The following is a 16,964-nucleotide window of genomic DNA, read 5'->3' as shown; positions in this document are numbered from 1 at the left end:
GCGGACTGCAGTCAACAGCTAGGGAAGTGTGCAAAGAACTTGCCATGCAGTGAGCAGGTGTTCTCGAGTGTTTTCTCCATCCCCTCTACACGCTCACTCAGAGATGCTTACCTTTGGGGCACACTGGAAATGCATTCCAGGCACAGGGAGAGTAGTGACATACATTGTAATACAGCGGTACAGGTATAAAGTTCCAATGATAAAAAAGAATCTGCGTCCCACTATCGACCTAAAGGAAAAACAGGGATAGGTCTCTCATTTTCAGAAACAAGTTGACTCATCGTTCCTGCTCCTCATGCAATGTAAAACCAACGTTTAGCAGAATAAAGAATAATTAATACAGAGTGGCATTAACCGACCACAGTTTCACAGCTCGCACACAGGCTTCTGTGTGAACGGCCCACCCCCTACATTCCAGAAATGAAGGTTCAGCTATTGCCGTAAACTCAGGTGGGTCAGGACCCAAAAGGAATGTCTGTGGGGGGTGGGGAAGTTATAGCGGACTAAGGGTTCTAGACAACAACCTCTCCTAAAAATAGGTTCTCTTTGCCGGAGAATTCAATGAACTGCTCTGTTTCCAGTCAATGCACTGCATTAATAAAACCTTCTCTTGAGAACATATCAAAGGTTTAAACGAGCCACGGTCACAGAGGAATTAACTAATGAGCTAAGGTGATATTACATAATTGGACACATAGGGAAATGGGGCAACTAATTTAACCTGAGTTATATAAGCAAGGTTTATTTGGAGACCATCCAAAAGTATTTTCACAACTTGGGCATGAACTATTTTGTCTATGACTATACAGATTTTCAGAGAACTAGATTTTGAAAACGTCCAAAGTACCCTTATGCCTTTATGGACATTTAACGGTGAAGCACTAACCTGATTAGTTTACTCTTATTCTACTCAACCTTGATCCAAAAAAGCCAAACAAAACAAAACAAACCCCACAAGCACTTTTATACTTTCTATCTTTTGGTGGAGACCGTGGTCTGGACTAACATTAGTACCTGTCCTATACCCCCGAGTCCTCACTCCAAGGCAGCGGTTTCCAGTGGTTTGACTTGGTGCACACTGTCCTCCAATGGGAAAGGCTCTGCCCGTTTGCATCACTGCCTCATAGGTGTCTGACTGGGCTTCCAGGGTTCTGGCTCTCCTTATGTCCAGCGAAGATGACAACTCGTTTTCAGCTGTGTAATTAGGGGTGGGTCTGTAAACTCTGGGCTCTGGGGAGTCAGAGATGGGGGGGGCATAAAGCCCCTAGAATTGCTAGTTAACTTCCCTAGCACATAAACTATATTCCTATAGGTCTGTCATTTCAGAGCTCCCAAACTCTCAAAACTAATACCCATCAAAGACTTCTGGAAAACTAGGCAGTTTCAGGCATGTAGCATATTTTTAGTTTTCTCCAAGACTGTGGTCTGACGTGGATCAAAGTCTAATTCAGGTAACTGCTGGGACTTCTAATTTACAGAACTATGTACGAATATAATTTTAGTTGCCTGTTTCCAGTAGCTATTTTAAGAATATTCCAGAGTTTCTGGGGTCAAAATATAGAGTAGAAAACTACCTAGACTATTAAATGAGGGGTGCCTGGGTGGTTCAGTCACTTAAGCGTCTGCCTTTGGCTCAGGTCATGATCCCGGGGTCCTGGGATGGAGCCCCGCGTCAGGTTCCCTGCTCAGCGGGGAGTCTGCTTCTCCCTGACTCTCTGCTGCTCCCCCTCCTCTTGTGCACTTTCTCTCTCAAATAAATAAAATCTTTAAAAAATAGACTATTAGATGAAAGTATTTATCTAGTGCAAGACCATTTCTTTCAAAGGCTTGCGATACTAACTCTGCCTTTTCTAGCACTGAAAAGGAATGGGTGATAATCCATGCTGAGTCCCTCCATTTGGTTAAGTGAAAAACAATTCATTCTTTGCTTCAACCTCAGACCCAAAAAGAGTGTTGAACTGAGTGCTCCATGCTGTTAGACAAGGTGAAGTAATAAGCAGGAATTATTCTGAGTCAATTGTATTCATTCCAGCATTCTGAGTTCAGCTGTACTCAAAACTGAAAATTAACTTAGAAGGAAAATGTACACTCTGCAACCTTATTTAGAAGAATAACTACGGCTAATGATTTTTTTCCTGCAGCCTTGAAGGTGCTTTAACAAGAGAGAGCAAGTAGGATTTCTCATTCAGCTAGGATGTTCAAAACAGGTTATAACAATTATTCTACTAGTTACTAAAATGATACAATTCTACCTCAAAAGTTAAAAAAAATTTTTTTTTTAAATTTCCCCAATGAATTTCTGATGGTGGGCTGTGACCAAAACAGTAAATATCATTAAAATGTGTGGCCAGCTATGCGACCACAAGTTTGTTTATTCGTTTGTTTTTTGGGGGAGGAAGGGGGAGAGTAAGCGGGTGAGAGAGAATCTCAAACAGGCTCCATGCCTAGTGCAGAGCCCCACCAGGGGCTCGATCTCATGACCCTGGGATCATGACCTGAGCCGAAATCAAGAGCTGGATGCTTAACTGATTGAGCCACCCAGGTGGCCCCCCACCCCACCCCCAAGTTTTGACCTGGTAAAACCTAAGGTGCTCAGGGAGGGGCAGTTCATAACAGCTGTCCAGACGAAGATTCAAACAAACTGAGACTGTGCTTCTAGGTAGAAGCCAGCTACTTACCAGACGCTGGAAAAGGCCTCTTTTCACATGTATATATGAATAAAATGATGGTCTAAATTAAGGGAGAAAGCAAACACTTTTGGCCTAAGTAGGCTCTCTTATTTTCAGTGTCAACTGTAGACACCAAAAAGAGAAACACTAAAGCTCAAAACCCTATTGTTTGCTTTTGGCATAAAGCATACCATAACTCAACACCTTTGGCAGCAAGAAGCTCTAGTAAAAGGCAGTTGACAGCGGCGGTTTACTTACCCATACTGAGGAGAACGTTTAGGAATGACTTCAGTCTGTGCAACAAGCTTCCAAAACTGCAAACTTGAATTTGGGGAACTCTTGAGCAAAGAGAGACCGAGTTCTACTCTCAAAGCAACAAGCAATTGAAAGAACAGTAGAGCATAAATTCTCTCTTCTAAAAATGATCTTGTGGCATTAATGCAGAAATCCCATTTGTGAATTTTTGAACAGTATCGACTAAGTTAGTACACATTACATTTTCAAAAGCCTCCGTTTATGGGCAATGTTTTGATCCAACTTATATTTTAGTGATTTAATTGCTAGAATCTTAGTAGAGAACAAAACATCTGAAGGGTAAGTGAGATGAAAAGGGAATTGAGGGGCCTTGTTTTTATGGCCTAGCAGTCAGATTTTACAGGGAAGCAAAAATAACCACTTCAGAGCTATGTCCTATTTTTAAGTGTCTTTAAAGCAAAAGTACGTGGCTTTACTACTTCCTGACTGCCCCTAGTCCAAAACAGGGAGACTGAAACCCGTCAACTGAGGCTCCTTTGTGGTGCTACGGCCAAACTGGACAGCACGATTACTTTAGAAACCTAACACCCAAACTGCATGGACCCACGTCTAAATTCAGTTTCTTCAACTCCTGTGACTCGATCGCCAACAGGCAAAAGAAAAAGAAATGTACAATTTGCAAACTCCTGAACAGAAGCAAACCACAAAGAATGCTATTGACTGTAGACCAATATAGTCATCACATAATGAGTAATAGAGGAAAGTTCCCCAGCGACTCCATTCCCCACCTGTTAAAAGCCTAAAATAACAAAAGCATGATGAAGTGAATGTTGTTCCTTTCTAAGCCTCTTGATTTGTCACGCAGATACCATAGCACCAAGTTGCCTGAAATCAGGAATGCACCTTAAACTCTTCAACCTTGAATCACCAACCACCGGACATCTGTAGTACCCTTATGGTTACCTCTCATACACAGTTGCTCAATAAATGCTTATTTCCTCAATACGGTAGATCCTTCAGTTGCTTCCTGTCATCAAATGCCTGGATAGGACCACATTTATCAGACAAAACTGAGGAAGACCATTTCAATTACACATCTACCCCCTTAAACACGAACGTATGGCAAGCCCCCCCAATTGAGTAGACCTACTTACTTGTATCTCAGAAACAGCCACTGGGTGATCCATAATCCAACTAATATAATCCCATTTATTTCTGATACAGAAAATGCCCATTTTACCCGATCAATGTAATCAAAAAACTTGTCTGGTAGTGGGGGGCTGAGCTCCTTGGGGGGCACCCTTTCGTGTACAACTGTGATCATGACAGTTGTTAGGACGAGGTTGAAAAGAGCATACACGAAGGCGATGCCTGTTTTCCACCACTCCAGGGGAAATTTGTTCCTGGATTCAGTGGGCATAGCAATTTGGATATAGTCCGGGTACTTTTTGGTGCCCTTTCGCAACCCATTGGACAAGCTCTTAGGTTTATTGTTGCCATTTTTGTTTTCTTCTTCGACAGGCTCCGCAGGTCTTGTGTAAGTATTTGCAGGATCATTGGTTTGATTTTCCATATGTTCTTCAAGTTTTGCTGTCTCTATAATATCCATTGTCCCCCAGTCTTCAGATCAAAAAGGAGATGGTAAAGTTCTTGTTTTTTTGTGCAAACTTAACTTTTTGAAATCCTTCTATTTCCGAGATCCACATGGATTCCTATAACTGATTCTGTTTCCCAGCACAAAATGTAGAAGGTAGCCATCTGATTACTGTTCCCTCCACGTAGCTGCCTGCGGTACGCTCGCCGCTTTCAAGGGAGGAAGCCAATTTTCTTTCTCCCAGACGTGTTGCTATCCCACCTGCAAAAAGAAAACAAAAACTATGTTTCAGACACTGCTTGTCCAATTGTCAACCATCCAAAACAAAAAACATTATCAAAATAAGGAAGCAAATACCAAAGCCATTTGCTTTATAAATACATCGTCAGAACATGGTTAATGCAGTTGAGATGGGAGTTTATTTGTAAGATGCGGAGTTGTTCTATCTTGGAATTCTTGTCTCTTTTTGAGCCGATGTCAGTATAAATAGGAACATTTTAATAATCAATTCCTTTAAAATTTCTTTAAATAAAAGTCAGGACCCAACTTTGCAAAGCTTTCATCAGACACTATTCCTTGTTGCTAACCATGAAGTCATAATGAGCTAGAACCTCTCCAGAGGTCACATCCCTCTTTCCCAAGACTGCAGCTTTTCTAGGAACCCGCAAGAACACAAGACTGGGACGAGCTGCTCACTGAGTGACTGTCACTCTCCCCATTGGCCAACGAGTCCATTTTTTAATTTCCTCCCTTAAAAAACTGGAGTCTTTTTAAGCGACCACTTTCAGATTCAAGAACCACACATTCAAGATACTGAAAACCGCACTGCCACCGTTTACCCTTGGATCCGTAGACACACAAGCCTGACACGGGAGAGCGGACAGCCTTCCAGATAATGCAGTGAAAAGACGCACACAGCCTGGGCTACGTCTCCTTGAGGGATCGCAGGCTACTTGTTGCTGGAAAGGTAAAACCCCGCAGCTGGCATGGTCAGTCAGCAAGGAACATTCCGAGACCCCACCGCGACATCTCCCAGCAGCCGACGCCCCGAGGACCAGCTCCGGGCACTCACTGCGACACCCGCGAGGAGAGGGCTTCGGCGGCCCGGCTGCACAGAGCCACGGCTTCCTGCCACAGGGCAGCTGCACCAACCCTTTATACTCGGGGCAACAGGCGCCAGCTGTTCTCAATTTGGGACAGCAGTCTTTCCGCGCGTTGCAGAGCGCAGCCACCTGAAGAAGCGTCGACCCTCGTAATTAGCCCCCGCCCTGAGTACACTGCACAGCTTGAGCGGACTTCTCCACTCGGTCAAGGCCGCCCTTTCCCAGGAACGTCAGGAAAACACAGGGAGGGGAAATTCAAAGCAAGCCTTTATTTAAAATGAAAGAAAGAGGGGAAAAGTAAGCCTTTATTGAACGAAAGCAAAAGGGGAAAAGCTAAAACGGCACAGTCAGTCCAGGCAGGGTCTGCGGACAGCACGGACCACAGAGCGCCCACGGGTGTGGACCCGCCCGAACAGCCCAGCGCGGGAGCTCCGGGCAGACCAAAAGGAGCTCACAGAAACCCCGCTGACCTGAGCACCCCCGAAGAGCCTGCAGCCTAACTGAAGACACAGAACTCAAGGCACAAAAAACTACTGGGGAGTGATCACTAGATAAAAATGGAGTTTTCTGGGCGTCTGGGTGGCACAGCTGGTGAAGTGTCCGACTCTTGATTTCGGCTCAGGTCGTGAGCTCCCGTCATGATCTCTGGGTCCTGAGATCGAGCCCCGAGTCAGGCTCTGCACTCACTGTGGAGTTCGCTTGCAATTCTCTCGCTCTCCCTCCCTCTGCCCTTCCTACTCATTCCCCCACCCCCAAATAAATCTTTTAGCAAAACAAAACAAAACATAGTTTTAGTTGTATCCCTGTTCTCCTGACAAGATGTGTCTACAGAGAGGCACTGTCCTTTTCTGGGGAAGTGAAAGCATGAGGAGAGTTGACCTGGAGAGAAATGGAGGGTCACTGGAGGATGGAGACGGGCTAAGAGGTATCGCTGAGAAGTGGACATCATACTTTTCTCTGGTCTCTGTGAAAAGCCACAGACACTAATACACGAGAGCAGGATGAGAAGGGACCAGGGCCCCTCTCACAAACCAGGATTGACAGAACTCTTTGTAGTACCCTAGCACAATGTTGTGGGAAGGGTAAGTATAGCGAAGAGATGCCTCAGTAAGATATTCGCGAAAACAAACCTTTGACACCATGGATCACCACTTCTAACATAGATGCTAAAACACTAAGCCGGCCATTGACTGTCTTCACCAAGTGTAGGCTAACCCACGCACAGCATCTTACCAAACTCATCAAAATTCCCTCCAACTTTACTACTCTACATCTGCTCCTCGCCTGGTGTTCGTATGTGAAAGAAGCCTGTGATTTTTGAAGCCCAGGTCCACTGGTGGACATACTGGCAGTCTTTATAAGGTAGCTATCCAGTTCTAGAACATAGAATCTAGAACAGAAGAAAATCCAATTAGTTACCTGTTTGGTTTTTTTTTTTTTTTCTCCCTAAGAGGAAGCACTCAGCCACCCACCTCATGGGACAACTGTGAGGATGACTGAAATAATTAATCATGAAGAGCGTTGTGCTCCGGGGAGCAAGAGCACTTTGTGAGTGCAAAGCCATTTATCGTCATTAGTAGCAGGATTGATATTTTCCTTGGGATTTCATTAAGGAGACTGAATATACAAAGCCCATTTATCCTGTGTCTACCAATCTTGGGCACGATGATTGTCATCAAGATGATGACGACAACATATTCATCCCTATGGTGATCCTTTCCTACCAGTAAGTATCTGGGAAAGTGACAAAAGCCACAGTAGTTTCTCTCGATGAATGGCAATCCCATTAGTTCATTTGTTTAGGGTACTAATGCCAGAGCACGAGGCAGATGAAAAGCTTTCCAAGTCCTCTTGCATTGCAAAATACCAGAAGCTAATCTAGAGAATATTTTAAAAGTTAAAGACCTCTATAGACTAATCTTCCTTTGAAGGCAAGTGCAAAAACTCCGACACTGTTAGTACACTGATATTGTTAGGTTTTTGGGGGGACGAAGGACCATGTACTCCAGAAGTGCAAGGAAGGTTTCCAATTAGGAAAGGGCTGTAATAAAATATAAACATATGTAAATAGAAAAGATATGATTATCTTTTTTTTTTTTAAGATTTTATTTATTTATTCGACAGAGATACAGACAGCCAGCGAGAGAGGGAACACAAGCAGGGAGAGTGGGAGAGAAAGAAGCAGGCTCATAGTGGAAGAGCTTGATGTGGGGCTCGATCCCATAACGCCGGGATCACGCCCTGAGCCAAAGGCAGAGGCTTAACCGCTGTGCCACCCAGGCGCCCCATGATTATCTTGAGTGAAGTCAAAAAAGGCATTTGATACAGACCAATATCCACTTGGTTTTGGGGGTAGAAAGTATTCAATAAAGGGAACAGAAGTACCTATATAGAGCCACATTCTTCAATGCCAATAGCATATCATATGTGTGCCAATATCTACTCTTCTTTCCATCCCTAAATGAACTTTAGAATCTTTTTTGTCAAATTACAAGAAAACACATTATTAGTTTGTTTTATTTCTATCGCCTCTGTTTCATAAAGGGTTTGATATTACCATATTCATACATATGTTAGTCATTTCCCCTTAATAATCTCAATAGCATTTTACCTGTTAATTTGACAAAATGATTCCAAGATTCACAGTGTAGGCATTAGGCTACATTACCTTAAGTAATAATGGGGTAATGGCACCCAGTTATTCTATTTTGAGCATATCCAAAGGAAATAAGAAGGTACACAAAATATTCCTACGAGTATGTTTTCAACAGTCATTTATAAGAGAAAATTGAAAATAATCTAACATCCAACAGGGGATTAGTTAAATGAATTATAGTTATCATAACATAAAATACTATGTTTTGATATAGTAACTATAAACGTATGAGACAAGTACATAAATACTACATAAGAAGGATGCATTATCCAATTAAATACAAACTTAGATCTGAATAGGAGATGAGGAATCTCAATAATTCACATCAGAGGTTATGGTTTTTAAAAAGTGGGAAAGGGGCCATGTGAGAGATACCCAGGCTGTCAGAAAAGGTACAGTGTGAAACTCCTCGGCTGTCCTGACCCAATGCTCACTGACGGCAGCCTGGACCAGAGACCGAGTGTAGACACGAGCTCCAGTCAAAGGGCTCAGAAGTGCTTTACTTGCTAGATTTTTGTGCCAGCGTCATTGTGCATTTGCAAGTGGTTAAGAAGACATATTACATATGTAAATATAGCTTAAAAATTAAGGAAATTTATCTAAGCTTATATATGGATTTTAATGTTTAAAAAGAGGTCATCTGGTGAAAAAAGAAGTTAGACACTGACGAAAGAAAATGTGTTTAACATTGCAAGTTGGAATTATGAATAAAAGAAATTTATACATGGAGCTCAAAAGCTTAGGAAAAACTAGGTCTTGAAACAATGTTATTGAATTGAAAATCAATGGAAACCAACACCTGGTAAGTTTCTTCACAGACATAAAAGCTTTGCCAGACTTAAAAACACTTAGTTGTCACCATAAAGCCATTGAAAAGTCAAGTTGTAGAATAAAACAGTCACATGTAGTTCTCAGAAAATACTACTTATCTAATTAATCCTCATTATAACCCTAGGAAGTATTTTAAAGAAATTGAGATGAAGTGAGATGCTTGAGATCAGACAGGTAGAAGGAGCAGAGCCTAGACTGGAACAAGCAATCTGACCTCAGGAGCCCCTATTCTATTCCTCTTTTTTAAATATTTATTTATTTATTTAGTTAGTTAGTTAGTTAGTTAGAGAGAGGGGGTGCTGGTGGGGAAGGGAAGAGGGAGAGGGAGAATCTAGAATAGACGCTGCACTGAGTGCGGAGCCCGACCTGGGGTTGATCTCACGACCCTGACATCACAACCTGAGCCGACGTCAAGAGTCAGACCTTAACCAGCTGAGCCACCCAGGTGCCCCAGGAGCCCCTGTTCTTACTGGCACACCACCACCTCCAGTGCCATTACATGTAAGAGGTCAAAAATATAGTCAGCAAATAAACAAATGACAATCATATATGAGCTTTCTTTTTTAAGAAGAGATATGTAAATACATAGGAAAATCCCCTAGATAACATCAGAGGCATTTTTAAATCTTTCTAATTTTGCAAAAATTTGTATACACTTAGAAACAAATTTAATATATAATTTACCCCTCTTGTGGGAGGAGGAGAAGGGGAAAGTCACCAATTAAGTATTTCCCATTACTCATATCTACTGTTTAACTATAGTTATTGTTACTAATAAACTACCATTTAAGTTTATATCACTTTATATTAACAAGATCCATTTTAGCTAAGATACTGCATGCCCATAAAGTTTTTTCAGAGACCAAGACATCTGAGCTTTTCTTAATTAACAATCTTAGAGCTGGGGCGCCTGGTTGGCTCAGTCGTTAAGCATCTGCCTTCGGCTCAGGGCGTGATCCCGGCGTTATGGGATCGAGCCCCACATCAGGCTCCTCTGCTATGAGCCTGCTTCTTCCTCTCCCACTCCCCCTGCTTGTGTTCCCTCTCTCACTGGCTGTCTTTCTCTCTGTCAAGTAAGTAAATAAAATCTTTAAAAAAAAAAAATCTTAGACCTTAGCTTGCTTATAAAATTCCTCACCTAAAATAAGTAAGTACTAATGTGCTTGCAGTAAACAAGGGTATCATTATCAATCATGGGCTTCTATTTCAAGCACTCACAAGATTTGCTAAGTATTTTACTAACGAGTTCTTGAAAACCGAAAAGAATCTATAGCTTACTAATAAAATATCATGTATTTTTGTGAAATACTTTCCCAACAAAAGTAACATGAGTCCTTGTCAGACCTTTCTAGTAAGTTTTCATACTGCCACAAGGTGCCACATCTGTATAGGTATGGTGACAGACTTAAAACTAGGGAAATGGGCAGGCTTTGTAGGGTGACAACACTCTGGAAATAGATCTGAAAAAGAATTTTTTGAACTTAAAAGATAAAACTGAACTTCTGCATTTTGGGAGAGGAATGCTTGGGTAGAGGACAGATGTTTTGATTTCTGGTAGTGATTTACTATCCCTTATTAATAAGGAACGTTGGACATTAGTTCCATATCTAGTTGTTATAAGAGAAAGATTCAGCCTACAGCAGTGGTGGCCTGGGGCTGCTGGTGAGAATGCAGAGTGACTACAAATGGGCTGGAAGTTTCTTTTGGGGGGATGGAAAGGTCCTAAATTAGACAGGGATGATGGTTGCACAATTCGGTAAATCTACTAAAAATCATTTAATTGTGTCCTTACATGAATTTTATACTATGTGAGTAATAACCCCATTAACCTTCTTAAAAAAAAAATTACAGCCTCGAGATAAGTTGTTTTTAAGGTACCAGAAAACCAAGGGCTAGTCCACACTCTGTTACTGTATTCCAGGCTCACGTATCCCTGTCAAGTATAGTACTCATCAGTTAAACACTTCTCCAGCAGTGATTCTGCAATACACATTTCTAAGTTTTCTACAGACGAAAAATCAAGAACCAACCAACGAAAATCAAACCGCTTAAGAAAATTTGTGTAAACTATGCTCCAAAAAAACCCTTGTAACTAAATAATAGGAAGTGACCAAAAAAAAAAAAAAAAAAGATTTTCTCTAACATAATTAATCAAAATTTACTGAGTTGTATTCAAAGAAAACACAAGATGGTCTGTTTCTTTCTCACCAAAAAAAAAAAAAAAGTCACTTTAACTGGTGAGGTAGACAATTTCATACTTGTTGAAAGGAATACTTATTTACACAGAGCAAATATTAGCTGTGTAAATGGGAAAACAATAAAATCGTGGGACTGGGAGTATTTCACAAGAAGGGATAATCTCCAGGCCATCGTGAAGCATGAGAGGGGGACTAGTACTCAGCCTGTATTAATTGTTTCTGACTTAAGTTTGATACAATAAAGTACCTTCCCTAAGATTTGACTTGCACAACGTTTCACAGGATGTTTTAAAATCTGACTTCTATTTCCTAACTGCTATTTTTTGTTTGTTTGTTTTTTAGGATTTACTTATGAGAGAGAGGGAGAGAGACTATTAGCAAGCACTGGGGGAGGGGCAGAGAGAATCTCAACAGATTCGGCACTGAGTGTAGACCTGATGCAGGGGACCCCGAGATCATGACCTGAGCTGAAACCAAGAGTCAATAACCATCTGAGACACCCAGGCGCCCTAAGCTGCTCTTCTTTTTATTGCAATGGCTGCAGAATTCCGATGATCTGATCTGATTCCAGGGTATTTTGGAAAGACAAAACCGCCACCCTGGGACTGGGGACTGAGGTTCTCCAAGAGGAGGAGAGGACTCAGCTGTAGTCACAGGGAAAGACGAGGTGACAATCCACAGTGCAATGTGGCATATTTGAGCGAATAAATGAATAAGTGAATGAGGGTGTAGACAGGTTGGAGAGACACACCAGATAGGTACACAGACAGACTGACTAGGAAACTGCAGATAGAGGAGGGCTATAAAACAAGGTCACAGACTCGGGAATATTTAAAACACCTCTTTAACTTCCTTTAGATACACTCTAAATCAGACATTCTAGAGTTCGGGGGTAGAGTTGGGGACACATCAAGCCCTTTGCCTGAAGGCTGGCTTGTGCTTGCCCTAAATCCCCCTCCCCACCTCCATTCTGGATACATCTAGGAAAGCTTTGGGAGTTTCCAGAGGGTGGGGATAGAGGGACTCCCTTGGTCTTGTCTTCCTCCTTTATCTGGTGTTTTCAGTGTTTGGTAAAGTAGGCTAGAATTTTCTACTTCCCACTCATCTTTTCTGAATTCACTGCCAGTGAAGTAGGATATACCCATGGCCTCAGAGAATAAACTGCGCTGAAGTCTTGCCTTTGTGTCAAAAATGCTTATCCTCTTCAGCACGTGAGCAAAAGAAGGCCGCTCTCGTTTAAACGGACGGACGTGTGCTCTCGGTCATCTGCACTGTAATTATGTCATGATTAGGAGAGATGTTTGGTCACTCGAGTCACTCCCGCTGCCCTCCCCCCCACTACTGGCACTACCTGCTCCCTGTTTAATGGTCAAACAAAGCAGCCAGCACTGTTTACTCTCAACACCTGGGGGGCTCTATCAGCAAGGCTGAACTATAGCCTAACTAAACAGGAGCGATAATTACCTGCTTCCACATTGCTGTTCTTCCTCATCTACCTCAAAGATCTATATACCTAGAAACCGACTCCCCTGGGTTTTAATACTTAGTACTCGACTAGGACGCAGATTACCTGTTGAAATGAGGACTTTTCTGGAAACCTCAAAAACTCCATGTAATATTTTAAAAATAATTTAAGTCTGATATTGGAGCTTATATTTTCTCCTAAGAACAAGTGGCAGGTCTAAAAGAAAAGCAGAAGCTGGGTGAAACGGTTTCACATACTCTCTCCAAACCACACAACATATTCTAAATGATATTAGAAGACCTCCTTCTAATTAAGTAAACAGATCACAGTCAAGTCAACAGTGTATTTCCTTTTTTTCTTTTTAAAGATTTTTATTTATTTATTCGACAGAGAGAGAGATAGCCAGCGAGAGAGGGAACACAAGCAGGGGGAGTGGGAGAGGAAGAAGCAGGCTCATAGCAGAGGAGCCTGATGTGGGGCTCGATCCCATAACGCCGGGATCACGCCCTGAGCCGAAGGAAGACGCTTAACAGCTGTGCCACCCAGGCGCCCCAACAGTGTATTTCCTCATCACAAAAACAAAAATGTTTTTAGATCTGGAAGCACATCCCATTACTGGAAAACCGATGATAAAAAATGAGAAGGAAAAAAAGAATAGTTCCTTAAAAATGATTTTATAATTCTCTAATAAATCTCCTTTATTCCAATGTCCTTCAGAATACTTTGAAATACACCTATTGAAGCCCCTGGGTGGCTCAGTCAGTTAAACATCTGCCTTTGGCTCAGGTCATGATCTCAGGGTCCGGGGATGGATTCCTGCATCAGGCTCCCTGCCCAGGGCAGGTCTGCTTCTCCCTCTCCCTCTGTGAGCTCTCTCGCTAATAAATAAATAAAAGCTTTAAAAAAAAAAAAAAAGAAAAGAAAAGAAAAAGAAATACACCTATTGATTTCTCCCTCTAACACACAGTGACCAAACTGTGGGGATATTTAATACAATTTCATAGCCTATTTAAATGTGTATTTAAAAACAGCATCTTGAAACTTTGCTTGCTGTTACTAGAATATTATCGCTTTGAGATCTGAGTGAAATCACCTGCAAGCAAGAACGCCAGAAGGGAGCTAATAGATCTTGCTGTGGAGGGGGGGCCAAGGTGAGGCTTCCGGAGAAGCATTTAATCAGGCTTACAGTTAGGACGTGCTGTGGTTACGGCAGAGGGCAGCTGCCGAGGGACAGGAAGCCTCCTCAACCCCCAGCGCTGCTGTAGAAATGACACCCAGATACACTCCAATTCCATTTCCTTGAAGAGGTCTAAAGTCTAGTTTTGATAGGTATTTAAAATACAATGGTTACTGTATTTCTGCTTAGTGCTGTGCCAACAAACAAGTTCAAGAAATAGCTTAATACACACAACCTGAGAGATTTGGGGGGCACTTCCTTGTAGCAAGAATTAACCACTGGAAACTTGAGAAGGAAGCTTCTAGAATCTGCACCTTCAGCAGGTTTGCCCCATCTGCTTGTTGCGATTTGGGTGTGGTGTTATACAGGCCTCCGTAGAGGGCAAAGGTGCACGGGGAGCATGACGGTGAGGTCTGTCTTTGTGTTTTGAAGTCCTGTGCTCTGGCCCACCTGGGTTCCTCAAGGCAGAGCACGGTTTTCACTGTAAGGCAAGGAAAAAACAGGAAAGGAACGAGACTATGGAAGACCCAGAAAGGTCTGTATGAAGCCTACATTTCTCATTTTCTTATGCTAACCACAAAAATGTTCTTTTGCATGACCGGCCGAACAAGCCACTGCTTTCGAATGGTATGAGGCTATAAAAAGCAATACTTTCTCCAAAGCCATTAAGGTCACTATATTTGGCTCTAGCTTCTCTCAGAATTTAAGCTGCTATGTTGTACTTAAATACATTATTTGTTTCTCAAAAGCACTTATTTGACCAATGCTTCTAACCTAGGATTTTGTTTCTGCAAAAAACCTAATAATGATTTATGTTTCCTAATTTTGGGTCTTTGAAGAGGGACCCAGATTTCCAAACCCAATCCAACACAAGGATTAGCACACATTGGGGTGGGTGGGGGAGGCAGCAAAAAAGTAATTTAAAAGATTAAATTTCTGAGTCTAACAATGCCATTTTAACAATTTCAAGGACTGCAACAATGTCAGTGTTATAGTGGTATCTGAAATATAGCTATACAATATTTACCTATTGAATTTTCACTTTTCCTAATGAATTAAAAAGAAACTGTCCCAAAGTGTGCATTTCCATAATTACTAACAAAGTTGGCATATTGAAACTCCTTCACTTGGAGGAAATAAGGAGATTTGGTTTATACACCATTATATTTAAATATTGTCTTAGTAAATGTTAGTGGCTAAGTATCTGAATTCTCAAAATGACTGCCAACAGACATCTTAAAAAAAGAAAAAAGTAAAAGAGTAAGAGTTTTTACAATGGAGCCTTAAAAGAGAAAAAAAATATATATGGAAAAGTAAGGACATCAGGGCTGCATTTAAATGGCTCTTAGGGGCCCAAACTAAACTTTGTTCTGTGTAAGGGCAGTTTATAACTTGGGGAGTGCAGAGAGGCACTGGAAGGGGAGCACTGATCCTTGTTATCAAAAGCAGGAGAGCCCTGAGAGTATTTGGATGGGAAACCAGACTGGTACGCACTGGGGGTAGGCACGGTGACCCAGCAGCACAGTGCTGGAAGTCTGGGGATTACCTATGCTGGAACATTTCTACCATAGCAATAGAAACATAACCACAACGAAACTTAGCATGTGAAAAAGGTTAGATATTGAAACTACTATATATAAACAAATATATAATTATCACATAAATATACACAACTTCCATATAAAGAATATATAAAATATAATTATGATTCTTTAACCCAGGCTTCCACATGGCGCCTTGTTTCTCCGCTGTCTTTGTACATGAAGTCAGCTTTTCATGCTTACATTCTTTATGTTAAAGCCAGGTAATTGCAGGACCCTCACCGAGAAAATCCACCCTCAAATGTAATTGGGAGAGCATGGAAAGAGACACTTTGGGAACAGAGAATCACTTTTGCTGGGCTATCCACAGGGCAAGTGGAAAATGGGCAGGAAAGGAAACACAAGGAAGGGATGAAGTGGCCAGGGCCCGTCTCATGGCCAGAACTCATTTCCTTACTTTCTATTTGGAGCTGATTTCCCCCACACCTCCTCTGACATATCCTAGGCAAAAGAGTTCCTGTGACTAAATATCTCCCAATTACTAATAACAACAACTTCCTACAGAATGCCTCATTGACAGGTAAACACACCAACTTCTACCCTATTTCATCCCTGGATAAGGACACTAGAAAGTGACCTTGAAACAAAATCCATTAAATTATAATTTAAGCTGTAATTGAAAAGGAGCATAAAAACTACAATGAGGGGTGCCTGGGTGGCTCAGTCAGCTAGGCGTCCAACTCTTGACTTTGGCCTCAGGTCATGATCTCAGGGTCCTGGGATTGAGTCCCTGTGGGGCTCTGCACTGAGCAGAGCATGGAGCCTACTTGGATTCTCTCTCCCTCTCCCTCGAGCCACCACCACCCCTCTCCCCCCACCTCTCACATGCTCTCTCTCTCAAAACAAAACAAAAAACAAAAAACCTGCAATGAGTTGCTGGTAGGATCAGAAACTGGTATAATGCTTTTGAAATTGTCTCTTTTTAAACATGTCAAGAACTCTACGAATGCTTATACCTTTTGACATAGTAACTCTACTACTGAGAATTTATTTTAGAACATGTCTTATAGAATACAGAAAAAAAAACAGTATCCAAAAATATATTCAGTGAAACAACAATCTAAATGTCTAGTGGAGACATTTAGAAGCATCTGTGAAGTACATTAAAACATATATAGTACATTAAATACATCTAAATATCTGCAGTAGACATTTTGAAGCATCCATGAAATACATTCAATTTATTGTTTAAAAAACAGCACCTAGGGTGCCTGGCTGGCTCAGTTGGTTAAGCCTCCAACTCTTGGTTTGGCTCAGGTCATGATCTTGGGGTCCTGAGATGGAACCCCAAGTCAGGCTCTGTGCTCAACAGGTCTGCTTGGGATGCGCTCCCTCTGCCCCCGCCCCCGCACTCTTTCTCTTCCTAAGATAAAAAAATCTTTAAAAAAAGAGCACCATATTATCTTCATAAAAAT

At 41.8% G+C, this 16,964-nt stretch overlaps 1 protein-coding gene across 6 annotated transcripts in view; it reads right to left on the bottom strand.

Annotated features, from left to right (window-relative positions):
* The window catches only part of SGMS2 (sphingomyelin synthase 2), a 156,981-nt gene that overhangs the window by 15,692 nt on the left and 124,325 nt on the right, over nt 1-16,964 (bottom strand). For 5 of the 6 annotated variants that reach the window (XM_057309993.1, XM_057309994.1, XM_057309996.1 and 2 more), the window contains 2 exons: nt 4,079-4,779; nt 112-229 (listed from right to left, as the gene is read on the bottom strand). In XM_057309993.1, the coding sequence (XP_057165976.1) occupies nt 112-229; nt 4,079-4,533 (573 nt within the window). In that variant the 5' untranslated portion in view covers nt 4,534-4,779. Of the gene's footprint in view, nt 1-111; nt 230-4,078; nt 4,780-14,183; nt 14,430-16,964 lie in introns of all 6 variants that reach the window. The other variant, XM_057309995.1, reaches the window with a different exon arrangement.

This window comes from Ursus arctos, unplaced genomic scaffold (assembly GCF_023065955.2).
Source record: "Ursus arctos isolate Adak ecotype North America unplaced genomic scaffold, UrsArc2.0 scaffold_11, whole genome shotgun sequence".
Classification (NCBI taxonomy): domain Eukaryota; kingdom Metazoa; phylum Chordata; class Mammalia; order Carnivora; family Ursidae; genus Ursus; species Ursus arctos.
The sequence above is the reverse complement of the archived record's forward strand: the minus strand, read 5'-3'. Positions and strand labels throughout refer to the sequence as shown.